Genomic DNA, 22,468 nt, shown 5'->3' on the forward strand with positions numbered 1-22,468 from the left:
ATGTTATCAGGGTCGGTATGTTATCAGGGTTGATATGTTATCAGGGTCGGTATGTTATCAGGGTTGGTATGTTATCAGGGTTGATATGTTATCTGGGTATGTTATCAGGGTTGATATGTTATCAGGGTTGATATGTTATCAGGGTTGATATGTTATCAGGGTTGATATGTTATCAGCGTTGATATGTTATCAGGGTTGATGTGTTATCAGGAGGATTGATATCCTGACCAACTAAGAGAGATACACAGTCTGAATCATCCAGAGAATGGAACCGAAACATAGAAGTGCACGCCTCACATGTCCAATACAACCATACATTTGTGTTAGTTTTATATATAGGGGTGCACTTCCTATGGAATGCACACATAGACCACAGGACATCTTAATTGGGGAGAACAGGCTTGTGGTAATGACTGGTTAGGAGTCAGTGAAGTGGTATCAAATACATGAAACACATGGTTTCCAGGTGTATGATGCCATTCCATTTGCTCTGTTCTGACCATTATTATGAGCCGTTCTCCCCTCAGCAGCCTCCACTGATTGACACAGTCCACATAACACCACTGAAGACTGTTTATGGTCATGAGGTTATGTGAAACACATGAACAACGTAGAGTAAATATGTGTGTGTGTGTTTATGTGTGCGTGTGTGTTTATGTGTGCCAAATCAGTTGACTATAGCGCAGTCACTTGCCATAGGTCTACGACTGTGTGCTTTCCATACAATGGGTAGATGTGTAGATGTTTACTGAATTCAAATGCCTGTCATAGGCATTTTTTTGTGTTTTTCAATTAGGTTTCGTGTGTGTGTTTTCTTTTGCGTTTGTGTGTACTGTCCTGTGTGTGTTGCTGTGTATGATTGTTTCTGTGTGTGTGTGTTACCTAGGGAGTGTGCGGCGGTAGTCTTGGAGCTGAAGAAGCGTCCCAGTCCCAGGTCTCCCAGCTTCACCTCTCCTGTAGCAGTGATGAACACGTTGGCTGGCTTGATGTCTGTCTCAAAGAAAGAGAAAATGGTTCATGTTATTTATCATGGTAGCTGTGGCTGTTAACAATACTGGGTTTATATATGTAGGTCATCTAAGTTCTCTGCATTGGCATGATGGTTTTAGGAGCATTTTAAATGATCAAATAAATGCAATCAATGTCCTAGGTCAGTGTTTCTCAACCTCAGGTCTGTACACTGGCAGTTGACTTTGGTATAGTCGGCTATGGCAACACTTTTCCCTTGATGGTGTGTAGGGCACTGTGGTGTTGTGGCACTGTGGTGTGTGGGGTACTGTGGTGTGTGGGGCACTGTAATGTGTAGGGTACTGTGGTGTGTGTAGGGCACTGTGGTGTTGTGGCACTGTGGTGTGTGGGGTACTGTGGTGTGTGGGGCACTGTAATGTGTAGGGTACTGTGGTGTGTGTAGGGCACTGTGGTGTGTGTAGGGCACTGTGGTGTGTGTAGGGCACTGTGGTGTGTGTAGGGCACTGTGGTGTGTGGGGCTCTGTGGTGTGTAGGACACTGGTGTATGTATGCTTTTTAGTTAACTTTCCTTTGATTTCACTTTTTTGTTAACTGTTCCTTCAACTGCAGGCACCTCTAAGCCATAGAGATGTATAAATATCGCAACGTATCAGTCCTCAATGGCGCTGCCCATAGTAATACAGGCTTTTGGGCACTAGAGTCCTTTTTGCATCTCTACGCTATGAGCACACCTGCAACCAATTTCCCTTGTTAAATACCTGAGCTGTCTTTTAGGTCAGGGTCAAACAACCCATGCAGTTGTGGAAAAAAATCTGGACCCCTACAAATCAGCCGGGCTAGACAATCTGGACCCTCTCTTTCTAAAATTATCCGCCGAAATTGTTGCAACCCCTATTACTAGCCTGTTCAACCTCTCTTTCGTATCGTCTGGGATCCCCAAAGATTGGAAAGCTGCCGTGGTCATCTCCCTCTTCAAAGGGGGAGACACTCTAGACCCAAACTGCTACTATTAAAGAATAAGTTACAGGTCTGTGAGAGCCAGAAATCTTGCTTGTTTGTAGGTGACCAAATACTTATTTTCCACCCTAATTTGCAAATAAATTCATAACAATTGCTACAATGTGATTTTCTGGATTTGTTTTCTAATTTTGTCTGTCATAGTTGAAGTGTACCTATGATGAAAATTACAGGCCTCTCTCAGCTTTTTAAGTGGGAGAACTTGCACAATTGGTGGCTGACTAAATAATTGTTTGCCCCACTGTATCACTTTTGCCTTATGGCAAGGTGCTCCATCATGCTTGAAAAGGCATTGTTCGTCACCAAACTGTTCCTGGATGGTTGGGAGAAGTTGCTCTCAGAGGATGTGCTGGTACCATCCTTTATTCATGGCTGTGTTTTTAGGCAAAATTGTGAGTGAGCCCACTCCCTTGGCTGAGAAGCAACCCCACTGTTGGCATGACACAGGACTGATGGTAGTGCTCACCTTGTGTTCTCCGGACAAGCTTTTTTCCGGATGCCCCAAACAATCAGAAAGCGGATTCATCAGAGAAAAGGACATTACCCCAGTCCTTTACCCCAGTCCGTTTGCAGAATATCAGTCTGTCCCTTATGTTTTTCCTGGAGAGAAGTGGCTTCTTTGCTGCCCTTCTAGACGCCAGGTCATCCTACAAAAGTCTTTGCCTCACTGTGCGTGCAGATGCACTCACCTTTCTGCTGCCATTCCTGAGCAAGCTATGTACTGGTGGTGCCCCGATCCCGCAGCTGAATCAACTTTAGGAGACGGTCCTGGCGCTTGCTAGACTTTCTTGGGCGCCCTGAAGCCTTCTTCACAACAATTGAACCACTCTCCTTGAAGGTCTTGATGATCCGATAAATGGTGGATTTAGGTGCAGTCTTACTGGCAGCAATATCCTTGCCTGTGAAGCCCTTTTTATGCAAAGCAATGCTGACGCCACGTCTTTCCTTCCAGGTAACCATGGTTGACAGAGGAAGAACAATGATTCCAAGCACCACCCTCCTTTTGAAGCTTCCAGTCTGTTATTCGAACTCAATCAGCATGACAGTGATCTCCAGCCTTGTCCTCGTCGACATTCACACCTGTGTTAACAAGAGAATCACTGACATGATGTCAGCTGGTCCTTTTGTGGCAGGGCTGAAATGCAGTGGAAATGTTTTTGGGGGATTCAGTTAATTTGCATGGCAAAGAGGGACTTTGCAAATAATCTGATCACTCTTCATAACATTCTGGAGTAAATGCAAATTCCCATCATACAAACTGAGGCAGCAGACTTTGTGAAAATTAATATTTGTGTCTTTCTCAAAACTTTTGGCCACAACTGTAGTTGCAGTCCTCCATAGGAATGAATGGAATTCCACAGTACTTCAATTCAATTACATTTAAGATTTTTTTTGTTGTCGTGGGGAAAGTAACATTAGTACTCTCTAAAACAATATACTTTAAGGAAATTATTGTTGTTTATCTCACATAATATAATTTAAAAGTATGCATTGAAGTGTTTGTAATAGAATAAATGTGTCAAAAATGAATGTAGACATTAAGACATGCATGTCTATAGCTTTCAAAATATTTTTTTACTATTGAAGAGGAGTACCAAGATGGCTGCGCGGCGGCTTCAATACAGCGCCCCCTGTCGGTCATCCAGGATTTATTCACATCATTGGTCACAATATCCAACATGAGTAACCCAAAATATTGTTTACATTTTATGTTTGCATACGTATTGAAATGATCAGATTTATACACTACCATTCAAAAGTTTGGGGTCACATAGAAATGTCCTTGTTTTTGAAAGAAAAGCACATTTTTTGTCCATTAAAATAACATAAAATTAATCAGAAATACAGTGTAGACATTGTTAACGTTGTAAATGACTATTGTAGCTGGAAAGGGCAGATTTTTATGGAATATCTACATAGGCGTTAAGAGGCCCATTATCAGCAACCATCACTCCTGTGTTACAATGGCACGTTGTGTTAGCTAATCCAAGTTGATCATTTTAAAAGGCTAATTGATCATTAGAAACCCCTTTTTCTAATGATCAACAACAGCATTTGTGGGTTTGATTACATGCTCAAAATGGCCAGAAACAAAGAACTTTCTTCTGAAACTCGTCAGTCTATTCTTGTTCTGAGAAATTAAGGCTATTCCATGCGAGAAATGGCCAAGAAACTGGAGATCTCGTACAACGCTGTGTACTACTCCCTTCACAGAACAGTGCAAACTGGCTCTAACCAGAATAGAAAGAGGAGTGGGAGGCCTCGGTGCACAACTGAGCAAGAGGACAAGTACATTAGAGTGTCTAGTTTGAGAAACATATGCCTCACAAGTCCTAAACTGGCAGTTTCATTAAATAGTACATGCAAAACACCAGTCTCAACGTCAATAGTGAAGAAATGACTCCGGGATGCTGGCCTTCTAGGCAGAGTTCCTCTGTCCAGTGTCTGTGTTCTTTTGCCCATCTTAATCTTTTATTTTCATTGGCCAGTCTGAGATACAGATTTTTATGCCTAGAAGGCCAGCATTCCGCAGTCGCCTCTTCACTGCTGACGTTGAGACTGGTGTTTTGCAGGTACTATTTAATGAAGCTGCCAGTGTAGGTGTAGAATGAGAGAAGGGGAGGTGGGGAGAGGAAAGGTGGGACTGATTAAAAAAGGGGGAAATGGAAAGGGGGATTAGAGAAGAAAGGTTATAATAGAGATGAACGATGGTAAGAGGGGAGAGAGGAAGAGGAGTTAATGAAAGTGGTTGTTTACCGCGGTGCATGACTCTACGGGAGTGCATGTGCTCCAAGGCACTGCACAGCTGGACAAAATATTTCCATATTGTCCTCTCCGGGATGAGCCGCCTCTTCTTCTTAAAGTGCTGCGAGAGAGAGAGGAGAAGTTAAGAAAATAGAAACAGAGCTGTGAGTAAAGCCTGGATTCTCTCTCTCTCTCCAACACACACACACACACACACACACACACACACACACACACACACACACACACACACACACACACACACACACACACACACACACACACACACACACACACACACACACACACACACACACACACACATACTCTCTCTCTCCCCAACAAGTGCACACACACTGCCTTCCCTCTCTCCCCAACAAGTGCACACACACACTGCCTACCCTCTCTCCCCAACAAGTGCACACACACTGCCTACCCTCTCTCCCCAACAAGTGCACACACACACTGCCTTCCCTCTCTCCCCAACAAGACACACTCGCCTCAAAACCCCCTGAGTCAATGTCAAACAGCCCCCAAAACAGTGCGGAACATCTAAAGAATTAATCTGTGCATTACCATTTATCCTGTATTTGAGTGGGTAATGAGAAGCCATTTGGGAGAGGTAGCCTAACGAGAGTTGACACTGCCAAGCACCTAATTAACAATAAGCTGGCTAATTAAACTGCCAAAACTTTGTTTAATGCCCCAAAACAACAAATGTTAGTATTTTCTTTCAACTTTTTTTCCATCCCCAAACTTCTTCAGGTTTTTTGGAATAAAACACCTTTTTAATTACAAGGACATTTGCCGCCAGCAAGATGTTTTTGACTGTGATCTGCATATCGGTTGAATTGAGAGCTTGGAATTAGGAATCTCTTTCTACATCATTATAATGATGACTTAAAAAGATAAGACAACAATAAAGTCAAACTGAAGATGGGAAAAGGATCAGTTTGGGATTTAAACTTTTTGGGAACGAGAGGATAGTAGAAGACAGACGTACAAGGAGAGGACAAGATGGGGAACATGCAAGGTTAAGAAGAAAAGGCAGAGAAAAGAGAGACGAGGAGAAGAAAGAGGAAAGAGAGACGAGGAGAAGAAAGAGGAAAGAGAGACGAGGAGAAGAAAGAGGAAAGAGAGACGAGGAGAAGAAAGAGGAAAGAGAGACGAGGAGAAGAAAGAGGAAAGAGAGACGAGGAGAGGAAAGAGAGAGACGAGGAGAGGAAAGAGAGACGAGGAGAGGAAAGAGAGACGAGGAGAAGAAAGAGGAAAGAGAGACGAGGAGAAGAAAGAGGAAAGAGAGACGAGGAGAAGAAAGAGGAAAGAGAGACGAGGAGAGAAAGAAAGGAAAGAGAGACGAGGAGAGGAAAGAGAGAGAGACGAGGAGAGGAAAGAGAGAGACGAGGAGAGGAAAGAGAGACGAGGAGAGGAAAGAGAGAGAGACGAGGAGAGGAAAGAGAGAGACGAGGAGAGGAAAGAGAGAGACGAGGAGAGGAAAGAGAGAGACGAGGAGAGGAAAGAGAGACGAGGAGGGGAAAGAGAGACGAGGAGGGGAAAGAGAGACGAGGAGGGGAAAGAGAGACGAGGAGAGGAAAGAGAGACGAGGAGAGGAAAGAGAGACGAGGAGGGGAAAGAGAGACGAGGAGGGGAAAGAGAGACGAGGAGAGGAAAGAGAGACGAGGAGGGGAAAGAGAGAGGAGGGAAGGAAAGAGAGACGAGGAGGGGAAAGAGAGACGAGGAGGGGAAAGAGAGACGAGGAGAGGAAAGAGAGACGAGGAGGGGAAAGAGAGAGATGAGATAGAGACAAACAGATGCGGATAGGGAAAGCTGGAAAGATGAGGAAAGCGGTTGTGTGGAGGATATATGTTTTTATGTGCATCTCTCTGTGTGTGTGTGTGTGTGTGTGTGTGTGTGTGTGTGTGTGTGTGTGTGTGTGTGTGTGTGTGTGTGTGTGTGTGTGTGTGTGTGTGTGTGTGTGTGTGTGTGTGTGTGTGTGTGTGTGTGTGTGTGTGTGTGTGTGATGGGGTGTGACAGCGTCAGGCCGGTGGAGGTACAGAGAGGCTAAGGAGAGGTTATGTCTGTCAGAGCAGGCTGTCAGAGCCTGGGGGACTCTTCTCATCTCTCTCCTCTGGTCTATCGCTCTCTCTTCATCTCTCTCTATTTCTCCTCTCCCCTGATCTCTGTCTCTCTCACACACACACATCCCCCCTCTCCCCACTCCCACTCTCTCTCTCCTGGTCCTGTCCATCCCAGCAGACGTGCCAGGGGGATGTTATTCAAACCCCTGAAGGTTTACCCTCACCCTGCCATGCACCACCTGAGACCAGCCACCAGTCGGTGTCTGACCTCTCACCTTGATCATCTGAGAGAGGTCGCCGGCATCCGCCAGCTCCAGCAAGATGTTGAGCTCGTTGTCCTCGATGAAGGAGTCCAGGTACTTGATCACGTTGGGGTGGTTCAAATGCTGTGAGGAGAATAAAACAGCATGCCAGTTCAGGTTCTACAGTCATGTCTGTTTGAGAAGGTGGGGTTTTCTATCTCAAATCAGATGAACCAAACTGTTCCAGTTAGACAAGGTTAACATGTCTTGTTGTGTTGTCCTCACTCAAATGTATTAACATGTCCCCTCTGGACAAATATAGACACAGTACACCAAAACAAGTGCAGCATGATAGCCAGTCGTTGTACACGTTCAATAACTCATCTCCATTGAAGAGAGTATTATGGCTCATAATAACATGACTGTCCTGAGCTTTGTTTAAAGTCTGAGTGATGGTTGACTTCCCATAAAAAAATCATGGAGGTTTCAATGAGGTCCTCCTCAATGAGAGAGCCTAGTGACGCCAAACAGTGACTGATAGGAACAGAACGCTATAGGCTAGGTGGAGTAATACACAGCTAACAAAATAAACAGTAAGCCAATACAGTGACTGATAGGAATAGAACGCTATAGGCTAGGTGGAGTAATACACAGCTAATAAAATAAACAGTAAGCCAATACAGTGAAGCTCAGGTTGAGGGTTGGATCACTGGTTGAGTCATACCAAAGACTCTTAAAATGAGACCAGGTCCCATATGTATCAAGCATCTCAAAGTTTTAGAATGAATTTCAAGATTCTTCTAATGGTTTTTAAATCAATCCACGATTGTGTACCCCAATACATCAGACATGATTTTAAGTTATGTACCCAGTAGGTCCCTCAGATCCTCTGGCATTTTAACTATCCCAAAGCCTAGGACCAAGAGGCATGGAGAGGCAGCCTTTAGTTATTATTAGAAAACCTGAGGGGGGCTGAAACTGTAGACATATTTAAAAGAGATCTTAAAACACACCTTTTTAGCTTTGCTTTTCCTTTCTGTGCTAGGTAGTCGTTTATTTTTTATTGTTATTATTTTGTTTGTCCTCTTATGTTTGTTGTGTAGTAAATCTTCAAGTTTCTATTTTAATTGTTTTTTTTGTTTTTTTTCCTATGATGCACATTGTGTTGCATTCCATGTCTGAAATGTGCTGTATAAATAAAGCTTGATTTGATTTGAAAGTAGAAGTGATGATCTTGAATCAGTTTAGCCTTTTAGATTATAATGAATATTGATTGTATGGGCGGGGAGAACCCGATCCTAGATCAGAACTCCTACTCTGAGATGCTTTATGAATACTGGCCCTGATGCCTCTGCTTGGCAGTAGAAGTAGAAGAATTGGGGGTAAGGCCTTACGACAGACTAGCGTCCTATCCAGGGGTAGTACTTGTACATCAAACTGCCTCACGCTAGGGAAAACGGGAGATGGGATCCTGCCCCATGGGCCGTTCTGACTCAGACAAGGCTTATTACTCCCTAATGCAGTGAAGAGATTAATGCATTCAGTAGCCTGTGTGGCATCAAAGGTGCTGTAGGAGGTGTAGACCGTATTATCACCCTGTTTGGGCTGTCAGAATCAGCCTGTATATCACTCTTTAATCCCTGAAGTGTATGGGTGGGATAGGAAAACAGGATCATACTACAGCAATCTCACCTACGGGTGTGTGTGTGTGTGAGCGTCCGGGTAAGTGTAATCGTGTGAAGATATAGTGTTGGTCCGTGAGCCTGTGCACATGATTTACGTGTGTGTGTGTGTGTGTGTGTGCCCTCTCTTCGTTCGTATAGAGTCAAATGACCAACAGACTCTGAGACAGCTTCTACCCCCAAGCAATAAGAATAGCCAGACTGCTAAATAAGTTAATTACATGGTTAGACAAACTCACACACACACACTACATTGACACTCCCACATAATCACATACAATACATACACTCACACATTTTTACATTTACTGCTGCTACTCTGTTGGTTATTTTACTCTCATTATTATTATTATTACTATTGCTATTATAATTATTATTATTCTCTCCTAATTTATTTTATTTATTTCACCTTTATTTAACCAGGTAGGCAAGTTGAGAACAAGTTCTCATTTAAAATCGCGACCTGGCCAAGACAAAGCAAAGCAGTGCGACACGTACAACAACAGAGTTACACATGGAGTGAAATAAACATACAGTCAATAAATAAATCTATATACAATGTGAACAAATGAGGTGAGATAAAGGCCACCAAAAAAAGGCCATTGTGGCAAAGTAAATACAATATAGCAAGTAAAACACTGGAATGGTAGATTTGCAGTGGAAAAAAGGTAGAGAGAGAAATAATGGGGTGCAAAGGAGCAAAATAAATAAATAAATACAGTAGGTGGAGAGGTAGTTGTTTGGGCTAAATTATAGATGGGCTATGTACAGGTGCAGTAAACTGTGAGCTGCTTTGACAGCTGGTGCTTAAAGCTAGAAAGGGAGATAATTGTTTCCAGTTTCAGAGATTGTTGTAGTTCGTTCCAGTCATTGGCAGCAGAGAACTGGAAGGAGAGGCGGCCAAAGGAAGAATAGTTTTTTGGGAGTGACCAGAGAGATATACCTGCTGGAGCGCGTGCTACAGGTGGGTGCTGCTATGGTGACCAGTGAGCTGAGATAAGGTGGGACTTTACCTAGCAGGGTCTTGTAGATGACCTGGAGTCAGTGGGTTTGGCGACGAGTATGAAGCTAACTGCCTGTGTATATTGGTTTATAGCTTCCCTGAAAAGTTGCATATCCCGGGGGCTGTTCGATGCTAATGCAGAACGCCATAGGATGTTTTTGTGTTGGTTAAGGGCAGTCCGGTCTGCAGAGAACCAAGGGCTATATCTGTTCCTGGTTCTACATTTCAAATCAAATCAAATTTTATTTGTCACATACACATGGTTAGCAGATGTCAATGCGAGTGTAGCGAAATGCTTGTGCGTCTAGTTCCGACAATGCAGTAATAACCAACGAGTAATCTAACCTAACAATTCCACAACTACTACCTTATACACACAAGTGTAAAGGGATAAAGAATATGTACATAAAGATATATGAATGAGTGATGGTACAGAACGGCATAGGTAAGATGCAGTAGATGGTATCGATTACAGTATATACATATGAGATGAGTAATGTAGGGTATGTAAACAAAGTGGCATAGTTTAAAGTGGCTAGTGATACATGTATTACATAAAGACGCAGTAGATGATATAGAGTACAGTATATACATATGAGATGAGTAATGTAGGGTATGTAAACATTATATTAAGTGGCATTGTTTAAAGTGGCTAGTGATACATTTTTACATCAATTTTCATCCATTTCCATTATTATAGTGGCTGGAGTTGAGTTAGTATGTTGGCAGCAGCCACTCAATGTTAGTGGTGGCTGTTTATCAGTCTGATGGCCTTGAGATAGAGGCTGTTTTTCAGTCTCTTGGTCCCTGCTTTGATGCACCTGTACTGACCTCGCCTTCTGGATGATAGCGGGGTGAACAGGCAGTGGCTCGGGTGGTTGTTGTCCTTGATGATCTTTATGGCCTTCCTGTGACATCGGGTGGTGTATGTGTCCTGGATGGCAGGTAGTTTACCCCCGGTGATGCATTGTGCAGACCTCACTACCCTCTGGAGAGGGCGGAGCAGTTGCCGTACCAGGCGGTGATACAGCCCGACAGGATGCTCTCGATTGAGCATCTGTAGAAGTTCGTGAGTGCTTTTGTTGACAAGCCAAATTTTTTCAGCATCCTGAGGTTGAAAAGGCAGTGCTGCGCCTTCTTCACAACGCTGTCTGTGTGGGTGGACTATTTCAGTTTGTCCGTGATTTGTACACCAAGGAACTTAAAACCTATTACACACTCCACTACTGTCCCGTCGATGTGGATAGGGGGGTGTTCCCTCTGCTGTTTCCTGAAGTCCACAATCACCTCCTTTGTTTTGTTGACGTTGAGTGTGAGATTATTTTCCTGACACCACACTCCGAGGGCCCTCACCTCCTCCCTGTAGGCCGTCTCGTCATTGTTGGTAATCAAGCCTACCACTGTGGTGTCGTCCGCAAACTTGATGATTGAGTTGGAGGCGTGCATGGCCACGCAGTCGTGGGTGAACAGGGAGTACAGCAGAGGGCTCAGAACGCACCCTTGTGGGGTCCCAGTGTTGAGGATAAGAGGGGTGGAGATGTTGTTACCTACCCTCACCACCTGGGGGCGGCCCGTCAGGAAGTCCAGTACCCAGTTGCACAGGGTGAGGTCGAGACCCAGGGTGGATTTTTAAAAGTAGAAGTTCAAATTGTTTGGGTACAGACGTGGATAGTAGGACAGAACTCTGCAGGCTATCTTTGCAGTAGATTGCAACACCGCCCCCTTTGGCCGTTCTATCTTGTCTGAAAATGTTGTAGTTAGGGATGAAGATTTCAGAATTTTTGGTGGTCTTCCTAAGCCAGGATTCAGTCACGGCTAGAACATCCGGAGTGGCAGAGTGTGCTAAAGCAGTGAATAAAACAAACTTAGGGAGGAGGCTTCAATTGTTAACATGCATGAAACCAAGGCTATTACGGTTACAGAAGTCATCAAAAGAGAGCGCCTGGCGAATAGGAGTGGAGCTAGGCACTGCAGGGCCTGGATTCACCTCTACATCACCAGAGGAACAGAGGAGGAGTAGGATAAGGGTACGGCTAAAAACTATGAGAATTTGTCGTCTAAAACGTCTGAAACAGAGAGTAAAAGGAGGTTTCTGGGGGCGATAAAATAGCTAGGTATAATGTACAGAAAAAGGTATGGTAGGATGTGAATACAGTGGAGGTAAACCTAGGTATTGAGTAATGATGAGAGAGATATTGTCTCTAGAAACATAATTGAAACCAGGTGATGTCATCGCATGTGTGGGTGGTGTAACTGAAAGGTTGGATAAGGTATAGTGAGACGGGCTAGAGGCTCTACAGTGAAATGAGCCAATAAACACTAACCAGAACAGCATTTCCGTCGGTAGATTAGTGGGGTTCCGTGTGGTAGAGGGGATCAATCCAATTGGCAAAATAGAAATAGTTATAGTGACCCAAGAAGAATGGTCCGATAAACCTATTCAGATAGCAGTCGATAAGACAGCTAACGATTAGCGGCCCGCAGATGGGCATTCAGGTAATGTCGCGGCGGAGGGGCCAGTTGGATAACTCCCTCGGGAAGATAAAGTCGGTAGTCCAGTCGTGAAGGCCCGGTGGGGCTCCGCATCGGCAGTAAAACGGGTCCGCAGTGGCTGATGGAACTTTTCAGCTCGCTAGCTCCGGAATAATTTATGTTTGCTCCGGGATCGACGTAAGCCAATAGTCACACGGATAGCAGATAGCAGCTGCGAGATCCAGGTGTAAATGTCCAGAGCTTGCAGTTGAAATCCGGAGATATGGAGAGAAAAATAGGTCCGGTATGTTCTGGTCTGAGTCGCATTGTACAAAACTGGCGATAGCTTTTCAAGCAAAAGGATAACTGAATACTAACGTTAGCCAGTAAACTGGCTAGCTTCTATTGTGGATTTCAGATTTAAGGTAAATAAGACTTTTTTTTTTAATTGGTGAGGCGGGTTGCAGGAGAGTGTTTTGAAGTTTGAAAAGAAAATATATAAAAGTTATGCAAAGAAAGGTGTAAATATATATATACACGGGACACGACAAGACGAGGACAAAGGACGTCTGACTGCTATGCCATCTTGGGTAATAATCTGCCTTAATGTTCATACAGTGGGGCAAAAAAGTATTTAGTCAGCCACCAATTGTGCAAGTTCTCCCACTTAAAAAGATGAGAGAGGCTTGTAATGTTTTATCATAGGTACACTTCAACTATGACAGACAAAATGAGGGAAAAAAATCAGAAAATCACAATGTAGGATTTTTTATGAATTTATTTGCAAATTATGGTGGAAAATAAGTATGTGGCCTTTTATAAATGCATTTCATGCAATGCTACATAATTTTAGATGACTGGAGACTTTAGCAGTATCTTTTTTAATACAGCAGAAATTATGGAAATGACAGGCTACTTTGACACTAACAAACTGAGTGAATCTGGGATCAATAAAAACGAGCTGGTCTTGAAACCATCGATAGGCTAGACCTAGGAGTGTGGCGACACATATTGTACTGTATGAGGAGGAAGTTCTAGTCCTAAAAAAAGCTTTCTGGTTTCACTGACTCACCCAATGATGCGCAGCTCACTCACAGTCGATGGCCGATAAGCTTGTGCCAAAAGCCTATCTCAATTCAAATGTTATTTGTCACATGCGCCGAATACCGTGAAATGCTTACTCACAAGCCCTTAGCCAACAATGCAGTTCAGGAAATCATAACAATCACCCCAACAATGGCCAGGAGTTGGTCTATATAGGCTAGCTACAATGTTGCGCAATTCTTAGAATATCAGGTACGTTTTCACATTATGTTCTTTAGGGGAAGGAGAATTACAGAGGAGTCAAATGGGTTCCGGGAACGAAACACTCCAAAACTGAGAGGTGCCGGATCTGGTTCCGGTAGGATCAGCCTCAAATTAAGCACTGGTTGTGATGTACTCCTTTATCACGGCAGCCCCACACACACACACACACACACACACACACACACACACACACACACACACACACACACACACACACAGACACAGACACACACACACACACACACACACACACACACACACACACACACACACACACACACACACACACACACACAGACACAGACACAGACACACACACACACACACACACACACACACACACACACACACACACACACACACACACACACACACACACACTGTCAGTCTTCTTGTATGCTAATCTGACCCACTCTTCCTGACAGGGGTCTCTGCCCACAGATGCACACTTCAAGTCCCTGTCATAAACTCCACTTTACCGCCCGGCCGCCTCGCACGCCGCACCAAAACAAATGTCACCCCTGATGATGATGACAACAAACCACTTTAATTTATGCCACCATAAAACCCCAACTGCCAGCGCAGCCGCCAATCACTCCGGGAGGCGTAACAAGCAGCAGATGGGGCGTGTGATTTGACAGGTCGTTAAAGTGACAGGCGGCATTGACAGGCGGGCGGGATCAAGGACCTGACAGGGCCACCTCCCTCCTTCCCTCCTTTTTCTTCTCCCTCTCTTCCTTTCTCGTCCTCTCATGGCTTTTTCTGCGGCTGTCCCCCTCCCCACACCTTGCGATGACATAAACACACACACACACTGCCGACTCGAAACAGAGCATCACAGCCAGCGTAAGATGACAGCAAACACACTTGGAGTGTCAGAACAGAGGCTCTCTTTGATCCCGTACAATGACAAAGAGTAACACACACACGTGAACAGACGGAGGACTATACGCACTTAACGATACTCCAAACACAGGTGTGCATAAGTGTGTGTGTGTGCGTGTGTGCGTGTGTGTGTGTGTGTGTGTGTGTGTGTGTGTGTGTGTGTGTGTGTGTGTGTGTGTGTGTGTGTGTGTGTGTGTGTGTGTGTGTGTGTGTGTGTGTGTGTGTGTGTGTGTGTGTGTGTGTGTGATATATATAGATATATATATATATACAGTGCCTTGCGAAAGTATTCGGCCCTCTTGAACTCTTGAACTTTGCGACCATTTGCCACATTTCAGGCTATAACATAAAGATATAAAACTGTATTTTTTTGTGAAGAATCAACAACAAGTGGGACACAATCATGAAGTGGAACGACATTTATTGGATATTTCAAACTTTTTTGACAAATCAAAAACTTCAAAATTGGGCGTGCAAAATTATTCAGCCCCTTTACTTTCAGTGCAGCAAACTCTCTCCAGAAGTTCAGTGAGGATCTCTGAATGATCCAATGTTGACCTAAATGACTAATGATGATAAATACAATCCACCTGTGTGTAATCAAGTCTCCGTATAAATGCACCTGCACTGTGATAGTCTCAGAGGTCCGTTAAATGCGCAGAGAGCATCATGAAGAACAAGGAACACACCAGGCAGGTCCGAGATACTGTCGTGAAGAAGTTTAAAGCCGGATTTGGATACAAAAAGATTTCCCAAGCTTTAAACATCCCAAGGAGCACTGTGCAAGCGATAATATTGAAATGGAAGGAGTATCAGACCACTGCAAATCTACCAAGACCTGGCCGTCCCTCTAAACTTTCAGCTCATACAAGGAGAAGACTGATCAGAGATGCAGCCAAGAGGCCCATGATCACTCTGGATGAACTGCAGAGATCTACAGCTGAGGTGGGAGACTCTGTCCATAGGACAACAATCAGTCGTATATTGCACAAATCTGGCCTTTATGGAAGAGTGGCAAGAAGAAAGCCATTTCTTAACGATATCCATAAAAAGTGTTGTTTAAAGTTTGCCACAAGCCACCTGGGAGACACACCAAACATGTGGAAGAAGGTGCTCTGGTCAGATTAAACCAAAATTGAACTTTTTGGCAACAATGCAAAACGTTATGTTTGGCGTAAAAGCAACACAGCTCATCACCCTGAACACACCATCCCCACTGTCAAACATGGTGGTGGCAGCATTATGGTTTGGGCCTGCTTTTCTTCAGCAGGGACAGGGAAGATGGTTAAAATTGATGGGAAGATGGATGGAGCCAAATACAGGACCATTCTGGAAGAAAACCTGATGTAGTCTGCAAAAGACCTGAGACTGGGACGGAGTTTTGTCTTCCAACAAGACAATGATCCAAAACATAAAGCAAAATCTACAATGGAATGGTTCTAAAATAAACATATCCAGGTGTTAGAATGGCCAAGTCAAAGTCCAGACCTGAATCCAATCGAGAATGTGTGGAAAGAACTGAAAACTGCTGTTCACAAATGCTCTCCATCCAACCTCACTGAGCTCGAGCTGTTTTGCAAGGAGGAATGGGAAAAAATGTCAGTCTCTCGATGTGCAAAACTGATAGAGACATACCCCAAGCGACTTACAGCTGTAATCGCAGCAAAAGGTGGCGCTACAAAGTATTAACTTAAGGGGGCTGAATAATTTTGCACGGCCAATTTTTCCGTTTTTGATTTGTTAAAAAGTTTGAAATATCCAATAAATGTTGTTCCACTTCATGATTGTGTCCCACTTGTTGTTGATTCTTCACAAAAAAATACAGTTTTATATCTTTATGTTTGAAGCCTGAAATGTGGCAAAAGGTCGCAAAGTTCAAGGGGGCCGAATACTTTCGCAAGGCACTGTATATACAGTACCAGTCAAAGTTTGGACACACTTACTCATTCAAGGGTTTTTCTTTATTTTTTACTATTTTAGACACTGTAGCATAATAATAAAGACATCAAAACTTTGAAACAATACATGTGGAATCATGATGTAGTTACCAAATAACTGTTAAATATATTTTATATTTGAGATTCTTCAAAGTAGCCACCCTTTGCCTTGATGACAGCTTGGCATTCTCTCAACCAGCTTCACCTGGAATGCTTTTCCAACAGTCTTGAATGAGTTCCCACATATGCTTGAGCACTTGTTGGCTGATTTTCCTTCACCCTGCGGTCCAAATCATCCCAAACCATCTCAATTGGGTTGAGGTCGGGTGATTGTGGGGGCCAGGTCATCTGATGCAGGACTCCATCTCTCTCCTTCTTGGTCAAATAGCCCTTACACAGCCTGGAGGTGTGTTTTGGGTCATCGTGCTGTTGAAAAACAAATTAGTCCCACTAAGCGCAAACCAGATGGGATTGAGTTTCGCTGCAGAATGCTGCGGTAGCCATTATGGTTAAGTGTGCCTTGAATTCTAAATAAATCACAGACAGTGACACCAGCAAAGCACCCCCACACCATCACACCTCCTCCTCCATGCTTCACGGTGGGAACCACACATGCAGAGATCATCCTTTGCTTCTCACAAAGACACATCGTTTGGAACCAAAAATCTTACATTTGGACTCATCAGACCAAAGGACAGATTTCTACCGGTCTAATGTCCATTGCTCGTGTTTCTTGGTTGAAGCTAGCCTCTCCTTCTTATTGGTGTCCTCTATTAGTGGTTTCTTTGCAGCAATTTGACCATGAAGGCCTGATTCACGCAGTCTCCACTGAACAGATGATGTTGAGATGTGTCTGTTACTTGAACTCTGTGAAGCATTTATTTGGGCTGCAATTTCTGAGGCTGGCAATTCTAATGGATTTATGCTCTGCAGCAGAGGTACGTTTCCTGTTGCGGTCCTCATGAAAGTTATTTTCCTCATAGCGCTTGATGGTTTTAGCGACTGCACTTGAAGAAACTTTCGAAGTTCTCACGTTCTCTCTCCTTGCCTCCTTCTCAAAACAGATTGGATAAGGAACCTCTGACCTTCTCATCCAATGAGTTTTGAGAAGGAAGCGAGGAAAGAGGCAAGGAAAGAGGATTAAAGGAATCAAGGAAGTGCAATTGAGATTCACCCCCTGAGAAATAATTCCACCAGCCTTACCTTCAGCAGGTCAATCTCCTTGATGCAGTCCTGGCGAGCCTTGGCGTCCATCATTTCAAATATCTAAAGAAAAGAACAACAAAGTTTGTACTGTTATCCGACTGCATTGTCAGAGGTATTCCATAGAATCCCCAGCCAGCTCTAACACATAACCCCAGTGCCCAGCGTAACGCCAGTGATCTTCACGTCTAGACCTGTAGAGCAGAAGTGTGTCTAGGCCTCTGTCCCAAACACTAACCAACATGGTTCAGTAGTTTCAAGCATTAGGCTGGGGAAAAACACTGCACACACTGTGGCCTTCCTGGCCCAGACGTGAACCAAACTGCCTTTGCCAACCCATGGCTGTATCTCAATAGTCCTTGATTAGCACTGATGTGAAAGGACGATGTCAGTGAAACAAATAGCTGGTTTGGTAGAGCCAGGTATTCACCATATCGTCTTCCCCTTTTCTATGTTTCACAGAGCAGTGCACATGAAGGAGGAGAGACGGGGAGAGGAAGCCACTTTAGACTACTGAGATGTACCTATAGAGTAAATGCCAAAAAGGATAGGACTCAATAGAGTACCTGGACTTTCTTCAGAGCCACATGCTGGCCCTCCAGAAGGTAGGTGGCTTTGTAGACCTCGCTGAACTGGCCCCGGCCAATCTTCTTCTCAATGCGGAAGTTGGCCAGCGTGCAGCAGTACTGGTGGCTCTGCATGTTTCTCAGTGAGGGGAAGAAGAATGGACAGTTTTAGTTAGGGAGAAATACTGTAGTAACCTGTTGAGAGAGAAGGTTCATATGCCCATGTTGGCTTGGATAGGATTGGCACATCTATTGATGTGCATGAGTGACAGTTCTCTTGGATTTGAATGAATGTGCCTTAATATCACTCAGGTGAGTTATTCATATAAACAGTGGCATTAACATTTGACAATGGCTACAGTTTTCTCCAAGGTTGGACATACATGCACTGGTATGTCTGTAGCATCCTTGAGCGACACAACAGTAACTAAAACCCATCTGAAAAATGTAGAAGAGTAGCTAACGATTCTGTGTACTAAACATGTCTGTCAGTTCTAGGAACCAAACTCAGCAAAAAAAGAAGTGTCCACTCACTGTCAACTGCGTTTATTTTCAGCAAACTTAACATCTGTAAATATTTGTATGAACATAACAAGATTGAACAACTGTGACATAAACTGAACAAGTTCCACAGACATGTGACTAACAGAAATTGAATAATGTGTCCCTGAACAAAAGGGGGGTCAAAATCAAAAGTAACAGTCAGTATCTGGTGTGGCCACCAGCTACATTAAGTACTGCAGTGCATCTCCTCCTCAGGGACTGCATCAGATTTGCCAGTTCTTGCTGTGAGATGTTACCCCACTCTTCCACCAAGGCACCTGCAAGTTCCCAGACATTTCTGGGGGAATGGCCCCAGCCCTCACCCTCCAATCCAACAGGTCCCAGAAGTGCTCAATGGGATTGAGATCCGGGCTCTTCGCTGGCCATGGCAGAACACTGACATTCCTGTCTTGTAGGAAATCACACACAGAACTAGCAGTATGGCTAGTGGCATTGTCATGCCGGAGGGGCATGTCAGGATGAGCCTGCAGGAAGGGTACCACATGAGGGAGGAGGATGTCTTCCCTGTAAAGCACAGCGTTGAGATTGCCTGCAATGATAATAAACTCAGTCCGATGATGCTGTGACACACTACCCCAGACCATGACGGACCCTCCACCTCCAAATCGATCCCGCTCCAGAGTAAAGGCCTCGGTGTAATGCTCATTCCTTCAACGATAAACACAAATCTGACCACCACCCCTGGTGAGACAAAACCGCGACTTGTCAGGGAAGAGCAATTTTTGCCAGTCCTGTCTGGTCCAGCGACGGTGGGTTTGTGCCCATAGGTGACATTGTTACCAGTGATGTCTGGTGAGGACCTGCCTTACAACAGGCCTACAAGCCCTCAGTCCAGCCTCTCTCAGCCTATTACGGACAGTCTGAGCACTGATGGAGGGATTGTGCGTAACTCGGGCCGTTGTTGTTCCCATCCTGTACCTGTCCCGCAGGTGTAATGTTCAAATTTACCGATACTGTAGGTGTTGTTTACACGTGGTCTGCCACTGAGAGGACAATCAGCTGTCCGTCCTGTCCCCCTGTAGTGCTGTCTTAGGCGTGTCACGGTACGGACATTGCAATTTATTGCCCTGGCCACATCTGCAGTGCAGATGAGCAGGGACTCTGGGCATCTTTCTTTTGGTGTTTTTCAGAGTCAGTAGAAAGGCCTCTTTAGTGTCCTAAGTTTTCATAACTGTGACCTTAATTGCCTACCATCTGTAAGTGTCTTAACGACCGTTCCACAGGTGCATGTTCATTACTTGTTTATGGTTTATTGAACGAGCATGGGAAACAGCGTTTAAACCCTTTACAATGAAGATCTGTGAAGATATTTGGAAGACAGGGTCCTGAAAAAGGGACATTTATTTTTTTACTGAGTTTATATGGCACAGCTAAGGGTCCGCAAGTCACTCAGTCACTCTGTAAAAGATTCTCACTCATACTGTATCACAGTGTTGACACTGGCTAACATGCTGACAATAGACAGGGCTGAAAATATAGTTCAGTTTGTCTTCCATTTACACAGAGCATCAGTCGTTCACACAGTACATGCACCCAGCCAACCAAATGTTCCTGACCATGTCACATTTCAGGTTCCAATTCAAATCAGTTCACACAACAATGTGCCTTGTGTATACAGATCCATAGTGGCCAATGTCACACCCAGGTTTCTAGGGCAAGATGGTATCTAGGGCAATATTAATTCTATGGCAAGATGGATTCTAGGGCAAGGTTTCTTGGGCAGGATGTATTCTAGGGCAAGATGGATTCTTGGGCAAGAAGGTTTCTAGGGCAAGATGGTTTCTAGGGCAAGATGGATTCTAGGGCAAGATGGTTTCTAGGGCAAGATGGTTTCTAGGGCAAGATGGTTTTTAGGGCAAGATGGATTCTAGGGCAAGATGGTTTTTAGGGCAAGATGAATTCTAGGACAAGATGGTTTTTAGGGCAAGATGGATTCTAGGGCAAGATGGTTTTTAGGGCAAGATGGATTCTAGGGCAAGAAGGTTTCTAGGGAAAGATGGTTTCTAGGGCAAGAAGGTTTCTATGGCAAGATACAATGCTGAGAGGAAAGTATCTCCCTTTATGCCACTTAGAAGACACTTTTATCCAGGAAAGTGAGTGCATACATTTTGAGTATGTGATCCAAACAGGAATTGAACCCACAAACTCGGTATTGCTAGTGTCACACTCTTACCAACTGAGCAACATGGGACCAGCATAGCTGGGTGGTTCAGTTGGTAAATCAAAGCATCTGTGGTCCTTTCTGTACCACCGGTCTGTCTCGGTGGCACAAGCCTCCCAACGGCTCCCCTTTTTGACAGACAGCCAGCCGTTATTGATGCCATTTGTAATTGCCGTAATTGTTTCGAGGGGAGGGCTGGGGTGTGTCTGTGTGTGTCGATGCTAATACTGAGCGACACAAACCCTGGGTGACACACACTCTGATGCTTGGCGCCGTGGAATATTCCCAGCTGCTCATTTACATATGCGCTGACCCAGATTAGCATGCTCTATTAGAGTGCCACTGCTAATTAGAGATAGCCTGATATGCTAATATGCTAGCCAGGCTGCTATCTTTACCTAGATTAGTCATTATATAACCCCATACTCCAAAACTGTGGCTCTGTCATATTTGGTATAACACTACCTACAACTGTTATTGTTCTTTTTTTCCATTAATTAATTACAAAACAATAGAGGAGAAATCTGTGTCATTGAAGAGTGACAAGTTGTTTGTGAAGTAAACCTCAATAGTAGTGGGATGCTTTAAAAAGTACTAGGATATGCAGACTTACATCCCCCAAATGCATTGATTACATCTCCTCAAACCTGGGGTCCATTCAACACACCTGAGCTGACGGGGCAGAGTTCAGAGCCTGCCCTTACAGAGCATGACCCGTAGCAAGAGGGAATTCTGTGCTGCTCCATTCATCCAGGATGGGTTCAGACAAACATGGCAGGATAGCAAGGAGGTTTGCTCTGCTCACTAAATACATACACTTCTACTATGCTTGAGTTGGAGAGTCATGTCCTTTAGAATTTATCTTTACATGTTTGTAATGCAACTAGGGCCACACTACGGGTTAACAATAACTTGAACTGGAATGCACATGGTACTTTGTCCCCCTGTTTGTTTCAGCCTAATACTGGACTGGACTGGACTAGCCAGACTGGTCTGGACTGGATGAATGTTGACACACCTGTGCTCTGTGGGAACCTTCATTTCTCTTTGACTCACTGTATACTATCTGGTTTGCCTTTGATGAATTCCGATATTCCCTGTGCTGAATCGAATGTGATTCACAGTGGATTTCAACAGGAACAATGTTCAACTGTTCTTTATCCCAAGATTTACAAACCCTTGACTCCTGAGTGGTGCAGTGGTCTAAGGCACTGCATTTGTAATTGCCGTAATTGTTTCGAGGGGAGGGCTGGGGTGTGTCTGTGTGTGTCGATGCTAATACTGAGCGACACAAACCCTGGGTGACACACACTCTGATGCTTGGCGCCGTGGAATATTCCCAGCTGCTCATTTACATATGCGCTGACCCAGATTAGCATGCTCTATTAGAGTGCCACTGCTAATTAGAGATAGCCTGATATGCTAATATGCTAGCCAGGCTGCTATCTTTACCTAGATTAGTCATTATATAACCCCATACTCCAAAACTGTGGCTCTGTCATATTTGGTATAACACTACCTACAACTGTTATTGTTCTTTTTTCCATTAATTAATTACAAAACAATAGAGGAGAAATCTGTGTCATTGAAGTGACAAGTTGTTTGTGAAGTAAACCTCAATAGTAGTGGGATGCTT

The 22,468-nt window shown here is 44.2% G+C and overlaps 1 protein-coding gene across 3 annotated transcripts in view; it reads right to left on the minus strand.

Moving 5' to 3' along the window:
- Positions 1-22,468, minus strand: part of nek6 (NIMA-related kinase 6) — a 93,910-nt gene that overhangs the window by 32,815 nt on the left and 38,627 nt on the right. For 2 of the 3 annotated variants that reach the window (XM_035761000.2, XM_052525264.1), the window contains exons 3-7: positions 18,108-18,236; positions 17,542-17,604; positions 7,085-7,195; positions 4,744-4,852; positions 883-990 (exon numbers count right to left, since the gene is read on the minus strand). In XM_035761000.2, the coding sequence (XP_035616893.1) occupies positions 883-990; positions 4,744-4,852; positions 7,085-7,195; positions 17,542-17,604; positions 18,108-18,236 (520 nt within the window). Of the gene's footprint in view, positions 1-882; positions 991-4,743; positions 4,853-7,084; positions 7,196-17,541; positions 17,605-18,107; positions 18,247-22,468 lie in introns of all 3 variants that reach the window. The other variant, XM_035761001.1, reaches the window with a different exon arrangement.

Source organism: Oncorhynchus keta, chromosome 9 (genome assembly GCF_023373465.1).
Source record: "Oncorhynchus keta strain PuntledgeMale-10-30-2019 chromosome 9, Oket_V2, whole genome shotgun sequence".
Taxonomy (NCBI): Eukaryota; Metazoa; Chordata; class Actinopteri; order Salmoniformes; family Salmonidae; genus Oncorhynchus; species Oncorhynchus keta.